The sequence below is a fragment of the Macrotis lagotis genome, chromosome 1 (assembly GCF_037893015.1).
Source record: "Macrotis lagotis isolate mMagLag1 chromosome 1, bilby.v1.9.chrom.fasta, whole genome shotgun sequence".
NCBI lineage: Eukaryota > Metazoa > Chordata > Mammalia > Peramelemorphia > Peramelidae > Macrotis > Macrotis lagotis.
Window position 1 is genome coordinate 64,992,581 of NC_133658.1, and position 16,891 is coordinate 65,009,471.

At 39.8% G+C, this 16,891-nt stretch overlaps 1 protein-coding gene across 2 annotated transcripts in view; it reads right to left on the reverse strand.

Annotated features, from left to right (window-relative positions):
• Positions 1–1,306: 1,306 nt before the first annotated feature.
• CDH5 (cadherin 5) overlaps positions 1,307–16,891 on the reverse strand; it is a 50,205-nt gene continuing 34,620 nt past the window's right edge. For both annotated transcript variants that reach the window (XM_074203193.1, XM_074203196.1), the window contains exons 4-12: positions 16,534–16,650; positions 14,766–14,930; positions 13,433–13,620; positions 12,005–12,255; positions 10,037–10,179; positions 9,223–9,347; positions 6,188–6,296; positions 4,507–4,752; positions 1,307–2,974 (exon numbers count right to left, since the gene is read on the reverse strand). In XM_074203193.1, the coding sequence (XP_074059294.1) occupies positions 2,445–2,974; positions 4,507–4,752; positions 6,188–6,296; positions 9,223–9,347; positions 10,037–10,179; positions 12,005–12,255; positions 13,433–13,620; positions 14,766–14,930; positions 16,534–16,650 (1,874 nt within the window). In that variant the 3' untranslated portion in view covers positions 1,307–2,444. The remainder of the gene's footprint in view (positions 2,975–4,506; positions 4,753–6,187; positions 6,297–9,222; positions 9,348–10,036; positions 10,180–12,004; positions 12,256–13,432; positions 13,621–14,765; positions 14,931–16,533; positions 16,651–16,891) is intronic.

A 16,891-nucleotide genomic window follows, 5' to 3' on the forward strand; every position in this document is an offset into this window, starting at 1 on the left:
AGATCCTGAGGCCCACTCCAGCTCTGACATTCTTTGTTCTAAAGCCCCTTTCAGCTATGATAGTCTGTTTTCTTAGACACTATTTAGTTCAATTCCATTTTATTCATTCTGTGTTTGTGTTTGTGTTTGTGTGTGTGTGTATGTGTGTGTCTGTCTGTCTGTCTGCCTTCTGCTTTCCCATCTCTGTAGTTAGGAATTTGTATTTACTGAAAGGAACATCAGTCAAATGTGACTGCTGTTGAGAGGATGTTCAGTTTAGATAGCATTTTAAGATGCTTGAAATTCTTTTCTGTTGACTCACTGTAGTGTGTAGGTGATTCCCAAATTCACAAAAGTTTTGTCATTGGATTATATGCTTCTTCCTAAGTAGGAAGTATGGGCCATAGAGCTGTACCTGTCATTCAAGGAACACAGGTTAATGAAGTGTTCCGCTACACGAACACGTAAAGGCTATTTATTAAATAGTAGGAGTTTGAAATCTGCATTGGTGGGGGGAGTACCAATGAGAATAAAATCACAGGTCCTATTGAAGTTTGCAAAATAGGAAAAAAGACAAGAGGTGGTCCTGATCCCTATTCTGTAGTGAGCCATTTCCCATCTCTACAAATCACCTGTGAGGAAAAATTCATCTGTATTTCAAAGCTTGGGAGAGGGGTTCAGTGGCCACAGTACAACAGCCAAGTTTAGTAGGATGATATCTGGAGTTGTGTCTGATTTTGTCCTCTAATTTGAGAATAAGTCAACAGTTTTAAGAGCTAATGTGACCCAATGCTGCATTACATGGGCTATTATATAGGCATGATGCCACTTAAATAGAGGCAGAATATTCAAAACAATGGAGGCAACTGGCCCAATGTCCTTTCTTAGAGCACAACCAGTGTATTGGGAGGCATGATCGTGACAAATTAGAGCATATTCAGGGAAAAGGGATTAGATAGGTGAGGTGGTCAGGGGCCAAAAGTCAGTATTCAGGAAAGAAAATTTAAGCATATGTCTTAGGGAAAACTCAAGCTAGTTGTTTGCAAGTGATGAAGGATAAGAATCTAGTGTACTTGGATTTAGAGGGCAGAATTTAGGTAGGATTATAATGAAGTGGAAGTTGCAAGGGAAGATTTTATTCTGTAAAAGAAAAACTTCCTAAACCCTGGAGTTGTCCAAAAGTGGAATGGGTTGTTTTAGGGAGTAGTGAGATTTCCTTTTCTGGGGGTCTTTGACCAAAGGTCATCTGACCATTTTTCTGGGATTTTATAGTGGATATGGGGTTGGAATATGTGATCTATGAGATCTCTTCCAACTCTGAGATTAAGTGTGTTTGTGTGTGTGTGTGTGTGTGTGTGTGTGTGTGTGTGTGTGTGTGTGTGTGTTTTCTGAGATCCTTTGGGGCTTCATTGAAAGGAAATAACTAACTGGATAGTTCACACCCAGAGTCCAAAAATCAACAAGTTCACTTCTCTATGGGGATGGAAACCAGTCCAGATTGACCCAAAGAATATTATTCATTAATGAAGTTCCTGAGCATTTTAACTACTTCAAAGCCTCCAAAGTTTGAAGATAGTCATTGTGGTTAGCAGATTTAAGGAGCTGGATGTGATATGGGGGAAAGCCCTTCTTATATTGTTGGTTCAGAGGGAGTAAGGGTGATTTATGGAGATTTACTAGCAAAGCTTTATTGGAAGCAAAACAAATGCAGTTAGCTGGTTTTCTGTAGACATTTCTCCCAAAGTACTCCATGATACCGATCTCAGTTTTTGCTTTATTGGCATGGCAAACCTCATAGAAGTGAGTACTTTGCTCTCTCACATGGTATCTGTCATCAGGGAGATGATGGTTCCTTCATTATCAGAATGACCATGTTTTTCACATAATCCCAGGTAATAGTTGGAAGAGATCTTAAAGATTGTCTTGATCTGATCAACCACAGTTGGACACACTGTACCTTGATCCCCACATAGTGATGTCATTTTGGTCCTCTGTGAGCACCAAAGGACAAATATTAGTCCATCCCCTTCATTTTACAAAAGAAGAAATTGAGGCCCAGAGAAGTGACTTTTTCACATTCATAAGTTGTGAAGAGCAGAGGCAAAATTTGGGTCTAAATCCAGGTTTTTTTCTTTACTATATTCCACTGCTTCTCCGGAATTGTGGATAAATGTAGGATGAGGAGTATGATTATACTGTTATTTTTCTACAACTTCCAAATTCAAGTGAATTCAACAAGCCGTTTTGAGTATCTGTTATGTGCAAGATATTAAAAAGTGGCTATACCTCTTCTTATAGTTTCAGGTGACCCTGGAAATTCGGATCTTTCCCTGAAAGGGACTGGTTTCTGCCACCCAAATGAAAAGGATTTTATTGATCCCTTGTTTGAGAACTTGGTCTTCTGTGCCAATTGTGGTTGGAGTCTGACAACTATTGTCCTTCCCAGCCCCCAGTCATTGGTGACTTTAATATACTAAGTCCTGACTGGGCTCAGTGCCATAGAGCTCGGCTAACATTTTGAACCTAGGCCCCCAGTCATTCAAAAAGTCATAGTCAACATCTGAATCTGAGGAGTCTGTCACAAGACTGCTGAGTGACTCTGCAATGGACTCAGCTCCTTCGTAACCATAGATATGGAGGGTGTCATATGGGGGTCCACCATCATCGTGATCTGCCTCATCCTTCTTCACCTCAATCATGACAGCCATCTCTCCAGTGACAGCCTGGGGGTGCGTAGGCCTTGGGGGTTTCTGGATTTGAGCATAGGGAGAAGGATGTGTATCTAGGGCAGGCCTAGGTGGCTTCCCTCCTGGTGGCTTCCCACTGCCCTTACAGGCTGAGTGGAGCACAGATACATCATAGCTGTTGGTATCCATCTCTCCACCTCCTTCTTCATCATAGGTGACCAGCTGCTCATGAATTTCTGCTACATTCTTGCCTTGGACTCTGTCCTGCTTTCTCAACTGCCGGCGGAGGATGATTAGCACTGTGATCACTGTAAGTGAAACATATTTATGTCAAACCTTCCTGAGCATACAATCGGTCAGTTAATCAAGAAATATGTATAAAGTACCTACCAAATGCCAAGACATAAAAAAGTGCCTTCCTTCAAGGAGCTAACAATCTAATGCACATTCATACAGATCACACAATGTCAGAACAAAGAATATGTCAGCATTCTAAGACGTGTTTTAAGAGTCCTAGTTCTAACATCCTATGCCAGCTCTAATAATAATAATAATAATAATAACATTTATGTAGAACTTTAAGTTTTACAACAAATTCTAGAATTGGCAGCAACCTTAGTGATATTCTAGGTCAACCTCCTCATTTTACAGATGAGGAAACTGAGATCCAGAGAAATGACTTGTCAGAACTTTAATAATAAGTCAGTGGCAAAACTTGGCCTAGAACCAACATTTCATACTCTATCTCAACCTGATGTTCTTTCTATTATGCAATGACACCTGGCTCTGTTGGATTGCCTTGTCAGTCCTCTTAAAGAGAGAGCTAAGGATTAGTCAAAACACCACTGCACTGACTATCTCCCCTCAGACAGTAAGGAGACAAGTCAGCACCCAGGATGGAAGAGCTTTGGGAATAGCAATAATCCACAGTCCTCTGCCTACACTCTCTGCCATCATAGGCAACCTTTGGCAGCTGGTCCCACAGATGCTGCAACCATTGCTGCTGAAAACCCAGAAAAAGGTTCTTGTCATTAAAGTCGTTAATGGTGTCAAATGGAATAGAAAGAAAGACAAAAGGTGCCTCAAGGAGCTCACAGTCTGATGGGAAAGGTAATATGTAAACAACAATGTTCAAATAAGCTATATCTATATATCTATATATCTATATATATACACACACACACAAGATAAATAGGAAATAATTATCAAAGAGAAGACATCAGATTTAAGAGGAATTGGGAAAGGCTTTCTTTAGAAGGTGGAGTTTTTGTTGGAACTTGAAGGAAGACAAGAGGCAGAGATGAGGAGGGAGGGAGTTTTAAGAATGAAGGAAACCCAACAAAAGTCCCCAGAGCTGCCATTTTGAATTTTGTTTGTTACATTGACTGGCAGTTAGACAACCTAGTTTTCAATCCTTCCTCTGGCATTTGCAAGCTCTATGACTTCAGACAAATCACTTTAGGTCCCTAGTCCTTATTTCTCTCTTTTGGATAATGGACATAATAATCCCTGCTTCTTGGTGGTATATTGGAAAGAACACTGGACTAAGCCTGTCACACCACTGAGAATGAAGAATGTTAGATGTGGAATTGACTTTTGAGATCATGTAATTTGACTGTCTCATTTTAAAGATGAGAGAATTAAAGACCAGGGAGGGGAAATAAATAAATTATGAAAACTCAAGAAGTAAGTTAGTGGCAAAGTCAGGTCTCTTGATTCCCAAAATAAGACTTTAAAAATCATGTCATGTAGTTCTACTTGGTTTCTCAAAATCCTTCTCCTCCCCACCTTCTAACCCAAATAAAACCCTGCTCTACAAGGTCAATACTCTTATACTTACCAACAATGGTGAGGATGCACAGAAAGATGGCCACAAGGGCCTGGATGCTCACTCCAACCTGCTTGGCTGGCTCTTCACAGAATGTGGGCTCTCCATGATCATTACATTTGCAGACTGTGATGACAAGGGTGCTGGTGCCTGTAAGACTGGGTTTTCCATTGTCGGCAATGACCACAGGAAGGTAGTGAACCTTGGCTTTCTCCCGATCAAACTGACCATATTTCACTGTGATGTTGGCTGAATTGTCTGAAAAGGAAAGAACATCTGGGTAAGGTCACTGGACCAGACACATCTGCTGATATCTTGGGAATCTGTGGGCTCATCACATCATATACAGAGTTCTTAGAGAAGTTAGGGATTATCTTGTCCAACCCCTTATTTTTATAGAGGAGGAAATAGACCTAGAGAATCTCATTCACTTACCTAAAGTTATACAGGTAATAAATGGAAGAACTGGGAGATAATATTTGTAAAGTGCTAAGCATATAGTAGGTTCTTAATAAGTGCTTATTTTCTTCCCTTCCCTTTTCTTCCCTTCCTTTTCTCTCCTTCCCTTCCCTTCTTTTTCTTTTTCTTCCTGTTCATTCTCTTCCCTTCCCTTCTCTTCCCTATCCTTGCCTTCTCTAGGCTCCCCCCCCCTTTTTGTTTTTGTTTTTGTAAAGCAAGGAGAATCAAGTTACTTGCTCAAAGTCACATAGCTAGGTAATTATTAAGTGTATATGGTCACATTTGAACTCAGGTCCTGCTGACTCCAGGGTTGGTGCTCTAGCTACTGTGCCACCTAGTTATCTCTAGATTTCCCTTTCTTACCCTTTCCTATCATTTGTCTTTTCCTGACTTTCTCTATTTACCTAGTGTTCTCTTCTTTTTTCCATTCCTATCCTTCCTTTCCCTCCCCAAACCCAAATCTTTCTATTATAGATTCAGCATTCCTTCAATTATACTTTATGTACCTGGGTTATCATATCAGTTTTCTAACTATAGGTAATTGATTTTCCCCATTTTAAATGAGGGAAATGGACTAAATGATCTCTAAGTGTTCTGAAAAACCTGAGTTCAAATCCTATCTCAGACACTAGCTGTGTAACCCTGGATAAGTCACCTAGCCTCTCCTCATTTGTGATAGACAGAATCAATTAGAGATAATCAGCAGAAGGAATACATTGGCATGAAGAAGTAGCAGGAAGGGAGAACTCTAGTTGGGGCTGGAAGCCAAGGGAACTGAGAGGTGGAGATGAGGAGAAACAGACTTCCAGGCATGGGGGACAGGTGGTGAAAATACCCAGAACTAGCAGACGGGATGTGTTATGCAAGGACCGCCAAGGTGGTCAGTGTTACCATATGGAGAAGAGTAAGTTGAAAGAAGATGGGAGAGGTAGGAAGGGGTGGATTATGGAAGCCTTTAAATGACAGAGTATTTTATATTTGGTCTTAGAGATAATAGAGAGCCCTTGGAATGCTTTAAATAGGAAAGTGACATGATCCTACCGGTGTTTTGGGAAGATCAATTTGGTTGCTGAGTGGCGTAAGGACAGACTTTGAGGCAGCAAGATCAGCCAGAAAGAGAGTTGATGGAATTGTTGGAAGGGATGGGAAATTCTTCATAGATTTTAAGATACTGTAGAAGGGTGATATTATTATAAGCATTGTTAGAGGAAGAATTGCTGTAGAGATACAATACCTCGATTTTCCGTTAGGGTGAAATTGCTGTCCTCTTTATTTAGGTAGTATCTGAATTTCACATTCCGTGGTGTTATATCCTTGTCTGTGGCCAAGATCCTTGTGACTAACTGTAGTGATTGAAAAGAAGGAAATGGGGAGTAAGTCCTGCATCCAACAGGGCAGTGAACTGAGTGAAGAAACGTTGTTTCTCAGTAGTGGGCAATAATAATCCATGAACAACAAATTTAGTTATTGGAATAGGCTAGAATAGCCACATCCATATGATACCATGTGTCTCTCTGGGAACTCCTGTGCAAAGGAGTTTGCCCCCAGGCAAATTTTAGGATTTGTTGTTGTTTGGTCATGTCTATTTTTTGTGATCCTATTTGGAGGTTTCTTGGCAGAGATACTGAAGTGGTTGTCATTTTCTTCTCCAACTCATTTTACAAATGGGAAACTGAGGCAAACAGCATTAAATGACTTGCCCAGGGTCATACAATGAAAGTTTTGGGGGCCAAAACTGAACTCAGATCTTCCTGACTCCAGACCTGTTACTCTCTCCACTGGACCATTGCACTGCCCTAGATTTAGGATTATAAATTCCATTTGGAGGAAAGTGGCTTTCTTAAGGGAAGGACAGATAATAAAACAGTTCTAGTAGCTCTTCAAAGCACTGAGGGAGCCTCTATCCTGGAAATCCTATATTCAGAGAAAGTCTTCCATTTTACCCATAACCCCCCCTGCACATAAACAAATTTAAAGATTAGGTTATATGGCCAGAGCAGGCATTTCATGGGTCGGTGTGGCAAATTCTGAAGGAAGGAGGAAGTTCTTAATTGAGTTCCTTTAGGTATTCCCTTAAAGGCCTATAAACTTCTATACCTTGAGAGGAACTTTGAGACAAAACCAATCACCACACTCATTCAGAGTTGAACAATTTACAGTGAGAGAGAACAGTGGTGTTGCCTCTGGGCTTTTTTTTTTTCAGATTTCTTAGCTTTTTAATAAATGCCAATTTTGTACCTGAGCCTGGTGGCTACTTTAGTAATAGAAGTAATTCTGGATGCCCTGAAAATAAATATGTCACAAAAGCAAATAAAGGGTGAAAACAATCAGGAGCCATCTAGTCTTCTGAACTGTAGCCAAAAGTGCCATGTGTCTTGGTTAGGTAGACATGGGACTGTCCACTGTCCATTCACTTCAGTGCATGGGACTGGGAGAGGCCAGAATTCAGAGAGAGTTTAGAGAGGTTCCAATCAATTTGCTCTTGAATGAATAATAAGAATTTACTATGTATGGGCTTGGTACTGTGTGGAGTGCTGGGGACACAAATACAAAAGTAAGATAGTTGCTGCCCTGAAGGGGCTTACATTCTAATGGATGAAGACTACACATCAGAGTTTTGACTGGGGAAGAGCGTTATTATCTTTGAAATCACAAAGGACCAAGAAAACCGCCTCTTTCCAGAGACAATGATAATGGAGCTCTCTAACTGTACTCACAGAAAGAAGTAGAAAATGTGTGTGTGAGGTAGGGGATTTGAGTGGAAATGGGGAATAAAATGGGGGATAAAATGATCAGGGTAAAACGGAGGATTCAGGGGTCCCAGAGAGAATGTTCAGTTGAGTGACTGAGTTTTTCTTAGGTATGGTTTCTGGAAGGGATCTAGAATTTCGAGTCAGAAAGGACCTCAAAACTTAGAATGTTAAAACATACATGATAGAATATTAAAGTTGGAACCTTACTCTCAGAGCTGGAAAGGACTTTAAGGACATAGAATATTAGACCTGGAAAGGACTTCAGAGACCCTCTAGTCTAGCTTTCATTTTGTATGTAATATTGGGATGATTGAGATTGACAAACTGGAACAAGTATGGCATTCTAGCACATCCTCAAGGAATAAAGCTAGTGGCAGAAGAAGGGAAATAATAAGGAGTCTCTACAGACATGAAACTCAGAGAAACTCTGAGGAAGTTCCAATAAAAGACTTTATCTGTTCCCAACCTTTCTTATTTTTTATTTAAAGCGATGAGGTTAAGTGACTTGCCCAAGGTCACACAGCTAGGCAATTATTAAATGCCTGAGGCCAGATTTGAACTTGGGAACTCCTGGCTCCAGGGGAGGTGCTGTATCCACTATGCCACCTAGCTGCCTCCCCAATCCTTCTTTCTGGTGTAGATCTGATAATTAATATAACATTACATAATATAATTATAATACAATATAATGCAATATAATATAAAATAATGTAATATAATAATACAACACAACATAATGTAACATAATATACAATAAATATGACATGATGTGATTTGACAAGATACTATTTTTCAAGTTATGAATATGATTATGTTATGCTGTTGCTTTGTTGCATTACATTAATTGTAGATGTTATGTTATATTTTATTAATTATTATATTATATCTACTCTAATCTAATATTCCTACAATATAACCTCATGTTTCATTACTTAATTGTTTCTAGTAAATTGAAGTTTACCTTGACCACAAAAATTCCGGGGATTCAATAGACATAGATATAGATGTAAATGTAGGTAGAAAATCCAACTTCTTCCTAAATGCTAGGAATTTTCTTAAGTAGGATGATTGTAGTTGAACTCATAACATTTATCTAAAATAAAAATCTTAAAACTGAAGCGAAGGAACCTGTATGGACCTTATGTAATCCCCTAGGTAAAAAACAAGCTAATTATTCCAGCAGGGGTTAATATATGGATAAGAAAATGGAATCCTATAATCACAAAACACTGGATTGAAGTTGGGAAACCTGGATTTTGAGCCTCCTTCTGTTGCTAACTGTCTGTGTGGTCTGGGCCAAGTCTTTGACTTTCTCTGGGCATCAGTATGCTTATCTGTATATTGAAAGAATTAGAAGAGATAGACTCAGATATTCTTTTAAATTTGCATCTTGTGTGATGGGATCCTACATCCTGATTCTAGTGTAAACATTCTCAGTTGAGTGTCTCCCACCCACCAATCCTGTGGCTCCTTGGGATAACAATGGCCAAGAACACAGTGTTTTCAGGGTACTCACTGTTCCAGAGGCAGCATTCTCACACACTCTGGCATCATTGGGTTGTGCAATCTCTGGGGCATTGTCATTCTCATCCAAGATCTCGATGTGAACTTGTACAATGGACTCTTGGCCGGTAGGAACCCCTGGGGATGGGAAATGATGATATCATTCTTAATCACACCTCCTTCTTTGGTACTTGTGACTATATGACTCAAAGGAGTCAGTCCCAGGGAATGACAAAGTCCCTGAGAATATCATCCATCATAAAACTTCTAGCTTTGTAAGGATGGTTGGTGTCACAAAGATCTGAGATCCATTGGCAGAAGAGCCCATGACTCAACCCTTCTATCATCACCAGGGCAAAATAGGGTAGAATTGTGAAAGAGTCCTGGTCTGAGAAACCAGGAGACCTCCTTTCTAGCCCTAATTCTACCATTAACCAGCTTTGTGACCATTCACAAGTTAATTCCTCTTGTGAGGTCTCACTTGCCTCATTTGCAATTTCTCATTTGAAAGTAAGCTTAGAGAGATATAATTTCTTGTCCACTGTCATACAGTTAGTATGTACTGCATCTAGGTCTTAAACCCAGGTCTTGTGACACCATGTCTAAGATCATTCAATAAATACTTGGTTGTATATTGGTAGCGTCTTGTTTTTCTGTATTTTCCTCAACTTTGGTGGACTTCTCTCCTTACCCAAAAGACATATGAATGTTTTCTTAAGTCTTCCCTCCCAGCCTTTGTCAGAAAGAGGTAAACAGAAATAAGGGGGGTGCCCCAGAAGGGATAAAAGAGGGAGGCCCAGAGGGAATGTATCCCATTAGCAGCTTACCACGAAGATCCAGCTCTTTGGCCTCTATAGTCAGGTTATACCAAGGGTAGATTTCACGGTCCAGTTCCTTAGTATTGGAAATGGAGCCCGTAGAGGAGATTCTGAAAAATTGTCCTCTATCACTGGTCTTCCGGATGAAATATCTATATTATAGGAGAAGAAACATCTTCTGACATAACTTTCCCACACCTGTTCCATGTTTTCACTGGATTGGATGCTTTGTAGAGGAGGAAACTGAGGCTAAAATGAAGGTAAGTGACTTTTTCAAGATCACATAACTACTAATTAAGCAGGGATAAGTCAGGTTGACCTTGGATGCTAATGACATTCAAGATTATGAACTTGTGTAGGGTCTATAATTATTCTGATTATGAGGGGAAAATAGTATTAGAAAGAATTCTAGGCTGTGGTTTGCAAGATTTATTATAGTACTAACTCTCTGTGACTTTGGACACATCTTTCCTCCATTCTGGGTCTCAATTCTCTTTTTGTTTGAATAGTATGATTGTGATCAAACCCATATCTTTTCATCTAAAATAAATGTCTTAAAATTGAAGAGAAAGGAACTGTACGAGGTACAATTACTTCCAGAGATGAGCTTTCTTAGTCTCTGTTGATTACTCTGTAAAATAGGAATTATTAATACTTATAGTACCCAATTCCTAGGCTTTGCTTGAGAAAAACACTTTGTAAACCTTGTTGTTCAGAAATGTCTGGCTCTTTATGACCCCATTTGGATATTTTTGGTGGAGATATTGGACTGGGTTGCCATTTACTTCTCCAGCTCATTTTATAAATGAGGAAACTCAGAAGAGCAGTCTTCCTGATTCCAAGCCCAGCAGCACTATGAGTGTGATTAGGAGTGTTCTTATAAGTGTTTAATAAATATCCCCTTGGGAAAGAAGAATATGAACTATGCACCTTTATGTTTAATCTTGAGTCTAGGAAATCATATCAAGCACAATTTGTAGTTTTCTAATTACTGAAGTAAGCGCACTCACTGAAAATTTAACAATCCCCTTAAGAACTGGATCCAGCACACTCCTGAGTGTGAGTTATCACTATTATTTATTCTTGAAGGGTAGGGATATGGGGAGAAAGTGGCAGCACATGGTCTGTCTGTTGTGTGGAGAAAACAGTTAAGGGTTCTGAGACATGAGGAGGGAGCCTGAGGCCTCTAGGAGATGAAAGTTAGGATATCATAAGGTCAGAAAGAAAGGGAAAATGGATCAAAGGAGGGAACATTAGATTTGAAATCAGATCTAAGTTTGATTTCTAGCCCCACCACTGATGACTTAGGGAGCCTCAGTTTCCCCATCTGTAAAATGATTAGCTTGTATCAGATGGTCTCTAGGATCTTTCTTAGTTCCAACAGAACATGTTTTATTTTTCTGTTTTACCATCTGACTTCTAGCTTATCTTTCTGGGCTTATACAATATTGCCCCTCACATGCTTTAAGTTCCAGCCAATCTGGTCTTCTTACTGCTTTTTGGATGACATATTCAATTTTCTGCTTCCACTGCACAGTCTGTGTTCCATGCCCAGGAATGCTCCCCTTTCTCAATTCCACCTTCTGGGAACCTCTTGATCTTTGCAAGGCTCAGCAAAAGATTCATTTCCTTCAGGAGATCTTTCTTAATTTCTTAAGTTATTAGTGCCACTCTTCCACCTTTCCTTGTCACCATGTAGTTATTTTGACATCCTGAATTTGCTTCTTTGTGAACATATTTTACCTCTCTGGAGGAAGGTAAGCTTCTTGAAGGCAGGAACTATCTTATTTTAGTCTTTATATTTTCTAACACAATGTCTGGCAACAAGTTACTACTTAAGACATCTTTGGTGGATCTATTCATTGAACATCCCTTCCACCTTTAACATCCTGTGAGTCTGTTGGAAGGAGGCATGCAAGGGACTGGATGTGAGTATCTCACCCCCCAACCAAGCCATAGAAACTAATTTCCTCTTACCCAATAGCCCGTTGAGTTGCATCAGGATCCTTGGCAAACACTGTGCCAATTAAGGGTTTCTTTAGGTTTTCCATCAGTTCGAAGTGGTAGAAACGTTGGGAGAAGACTGGTGGCTCATCTACATCAGTGACATTAATGTGAACAAGGGCAAGGTTCTTTGAGGGAACATGATCCAAGTACCGGAGGTTAATTGTTGGGTCTGTTGCCTCAATGGTGAAGCTGTATTCTTTGATGTGCTCATAGTCCAGGGGCTAGGAAAGAGAAGGGAACATTTGAAATCAGCCATGAACTTAGATTTGGGGGAATCTGGATTGTAGCCAGGGGACTGGTTGTTTTTTTTTTTTTTAGGTTTTTGCAAGGCAAATGGGGTTAAGTGGCTTGCTCAAGACCACACAACTAGGTAATATTAAGTGTCTGAGGCTGGATTTGAACTCAGGTACTCCTGACTCCAGGGCTGGTGCTCTATCCACTGCACCACCTAGCCACTCCTGGACTGGTTGTTTTTAAAATTTTATAATCCCTCCTCTGCCTACCTCTGTAAGCAAAGAATCTACTAAGTGTTAGGAGACAATTATTGTTATGTATATGAAATTCATTCAAATGGATTTGAATTTTCATTGATCTGTAGTTAGGTCAATGCAGTCCGAAATGCTTGCATAAAACAGGAGGAGTCTCTTCCTTTCCCTCTCTTTTGGTCATATTTACTTATGCTCTATGAATCAACTCATTCCTCCAAACTTGTCCATATTCTGCCTCCTGCAGGAAACCTTCCTGGACTACTCAAGCTCAGACATCACTTTCCCAAAAAAGCAAGTTGCTATACCCCACATAAGCATTTGCCTCTACTGCTTTGTATTGTTAGTCAGGAAGGATAGGATCTATCCACACTTAGAAGGGGAATGAAGAGTATTCTTGGCATGCCTGTTCATCCTGTCTCTTTAACTAGCTTCTGTCCTTCCTGAGGTCTTTGAACAGGTCTTAGATTTTTCTATCATGACGTACGAGACTGGGTATTGATTGATGACTGGTGGATCGATGCACCTCTAGTACAATGGGTAGACTTATGGTATTTGAGGTCAGAATTACCAAAGGAAATAAATTGACCCCTTGTCCTTGTTTGCCTTGGATATTTAGTATTTTAATCTTGGTTGATGGAATTGGTGGGGTTATTATGAAAGCATTTCTAAATCCATCGGGGAAAAAACCACAGAATTTCAGATTTGGAAGAAATGTCATCCCTCTAATAGTAATAGTTTGAATTTACATAATGCTTTAAAGTTTGTAAAGCGCTTTACAAATATGATCTTATTTTATCCTCACAACAACCCTGGGAGGTAGGTTTTATTATTATTTTCTCATTTTACAAATGAGGAAACAGGGGTAAGGGTAAAATGTCCTTTCTTCTTCACCTCCATATGTTCCATGTACCTTCATGGGCTTGATGATGCCTTGGTTTCTGGAAGCATCGAGTTCAATGACAAAGGTGTCCCTGTATTCTCCCTGGACGATGCTGTACTTGGTCATTCGATTCTGGGGCTCATCAGGGTCTTCGACTGTCAGGGACCCCAGGGGGCTTCCCACTCTGATATCTTCAGGAACCACAAATTTGTAATTTGCTGCTCCACAAAAGAAACATTAGGGAAAGTTTGGTTAATGAGCTGTGCCTCTTAATTTACATTAATTAGATAGACCATTACTTTGCAGGGAATCTGGGTGAATTATGTCCCAGACAACAAAGTCATATAGCTTTAATGGTACAAGTAATCCCTGTTTACAGGTTCCCCAGCACTGTCTCCTTGCATCATAAAGTACTGGGCAAAATTTATGCGTAGCTCTTGTCCTAGCTTGTTTTCCTTATTAATAAAATCTGTCTGGACAATAGCACCAACATTCTAACTCATGTATTGTATCATCTTTGGTATTCCTCAGGTCTGACTAAGAAAAGAAGCACCTCAAGAACTGCGATGATTTAATTTTCAGCTTTGTATACTTAGAGTTTGCCACAGTGCCTAACAAATAGCAGCTTCTTAATGAATGCTTGTGGTTTGATTGATAGTGGGGGCTATGTATCAATTGAACTTCAAACATTTTTATTAAACTTCTACTCTCTTCTAAGCATTAGGGATACACATTCGTAAATTAAACAGTCCCTGGAAACACTAATCTATCCACACTCTCTTGTTCAGGTTTCAAGGGACCGAAAACATTCATTTAGAGAGTGTTGGGGTAGTCCAACATGATGATTTAGGATTAGGACTAGCCTTGGGTTTAGACTGTAGATTAGATTAGGATTTGGTTCAGGGCTGAAACAAAGAAAGTATCTGAGGTGGGATTTGAATTCAGGTCTTCATGACTCCAGGCCTGGTGCTCTATTCATCTAGTCACTGGCCTGGTCCCAGGCTAGGGTTAGAACTCATTCTAGGATTCTGTCAAGGGATGGGTTTAGGATCAAGTCTTCCAGAAGAGAAATGAAGTCTGGGATGGGAACTTGGAAATACACAAGACAACTGGTCTTCCCTCTGTGGTCAGGTGAGAACAAACACAACTTGAGGGGAAGATAGGAATTTTTTAACACTTAGAATGTGGATAATTTCTGAGAATTTAAAAAAAAACCCAGATTGGATAAAACCTCCTTAGCCCAGGCTGAAGCCTTAGCTCATCATATCCTATCTGAGTACAATATTCAATATATAGCTCATCCCCTTCCCATTCTCTTCCTTCCATCCTCTACCCTGTCTTATTTCTCCAAATATCAACTCACTTTCAGTAAAGATTGGGAAGTTGTCATTGATGTCACTCAAAGTGATGACCACTGTGGCTGTACTGGAATCCCCATGGAGCCCTGGACCATCTTTGGCTCCCACCACAATCTCATACTTTGACTGCTTTTCTCGGTCCAAGTTATTCACAGCTGTAAAGATGGTACCTGAATGGGGTGAGGAAGAGGGAGGGGAAAAAGGTACAGGAGAAATATGAGATAAGCAGTGACCTCCATTCCTTTTAATACCAAAATATGTCTTTAGGACATTGGTTAAATACTTCATTACCTACACTACCTTTCTCACACACGCCTCATCCCCTTTAGCTTCTTCACTTCTTTTTCTGTGTTTTCTTCTCCATTAGAATGTAAGTTCCTTGAAGGCAGGAACTGTTTTTCTTTATTTTTGTACTGTATCCCCAACACTTGGTACAAGGATTAGTCCATAAAAGAAGCTTACTTAATGCTTGTTGACTGACTTTACATGAGGCCTTGGGATTTCCCAAATTAGTATTTTCCAAGTTCTCTTTGCCTCTTTGTGCCAAAGCATTTCCTTCTGTAGGTATCACTTCCTTCCTCTATAAAGTGAGGGAAACAGACAAAAATCTCTAAAGTCTCCTAAATCCCTTTTATCTCAGATTTTTTTTGTCCCAAAGTTTCTTCCTATAGTAACACTGCATATTCTAGGTTCTTCCTTTCTGTAGACATTGCTTTTAGTTCCTGTATTCTATGTTCCTTTTTTTCAGTCTATCATTTCAAATTCCTTCCAGTTCTAGCATTCTATGACATGCTAGTCAGTCAGTCAATAAACATTTATTAAGTGCCTACTGTATATCAAACACAAGAGATATAAAAAGGCAAAAGATGGTGTCATTGTAACGATCCTTCTGTAAAGGCAACAGAGGTGACTTCAATAATGCGAATGGATTGTTTAACAAATTTACTCAACCATTCAAGCTTGTCTTGGAAACCATCCCCAGGAGATGCTTCCTTTAAGTCCTAAGAATGTTATCACTGCTCAAACCATGTACAGATTGCTCTTTGGAGCAATTTTGGCTTTTAATGTGGGTCTGAAATTTGATTCCACAGTTTTGGTCCAAGGTGTGTTCTTGCCATCTTAGCGTCATTCAAGTCAGTGGGGGTTATAGCTGCCACCTTGAACTTCCATACTCCATGGATCAGTAATGTTGTCTGTGTTTGGACAGTGCATTTCTAGGGACCCTTCTGGTTCTAATGTTCTGGAACTGTGAGCTCTTATTTTGCTGCCACAGATACCAGTCCCTCCATGTCTTAGTAGTTGATTCATTTAGTCTTTGGAGAGTCATCCAAGGACAAAGGACAACATCACCTCTGAGGAGATTCCAAAGAGTGTGTCTCAGCTCTGAGGGCCATTTCCACAGAGATTAGAACCTCAGATAGTGGCAGTACTGCAAGAATTAGCGTGTCATTTCCCAAGGAGACTTCTTTGAAGGGGCACCACATAGAAACTCCTTAATGGCAGGGTCTATTTGTTTTCCTTAATTCCCTAATTCCTATTACATGACTGGTATACAGTGGAAACTTAATATATTTTTATTGAAAATACATAACATTCTTTTGAACATTTGCTATTGAATGAATAGCCTCTTGCCTATTTGTAAAAAATCCTCAATAACCTCAAACAGTAAAAATACAATTATTTTCTGGTCACTTGGATATTCTAATTGGGGGCATGTTGTCTTCTTAGGCATGAGAATAATGGGAAGGGAAAGCAGTTAATTGTCATACAAACCAGTATTGTCGATGGTGAAATGTTCTCTGCCTTGAATTATATTGTAGGAAACCAAGGCATGGCCTAACACAGTGGGGTCATCTGCATCCACGGCTGTGACTCTGGTGACTTGGGTTCCTATAGGGAAAGTCAGTCAATAGATTAGAATATCTTTGGTCGGAGCCTTCTGCTAATAATTATTACAGAAACAGCTACAACAACAATGGTAGCTCTCATTCTTCTAGTATGCTTGCAAAGCATTCCATATATTTACTGTGTGATTGCAATGTTTCTAATAAGGCTCTGGGGAGCCACCTGCAAGGGAGTTTAGTCACCAAAGACCCTGGGAGTTTTTTTTTTTAAAACTTCTCTTAGTTTC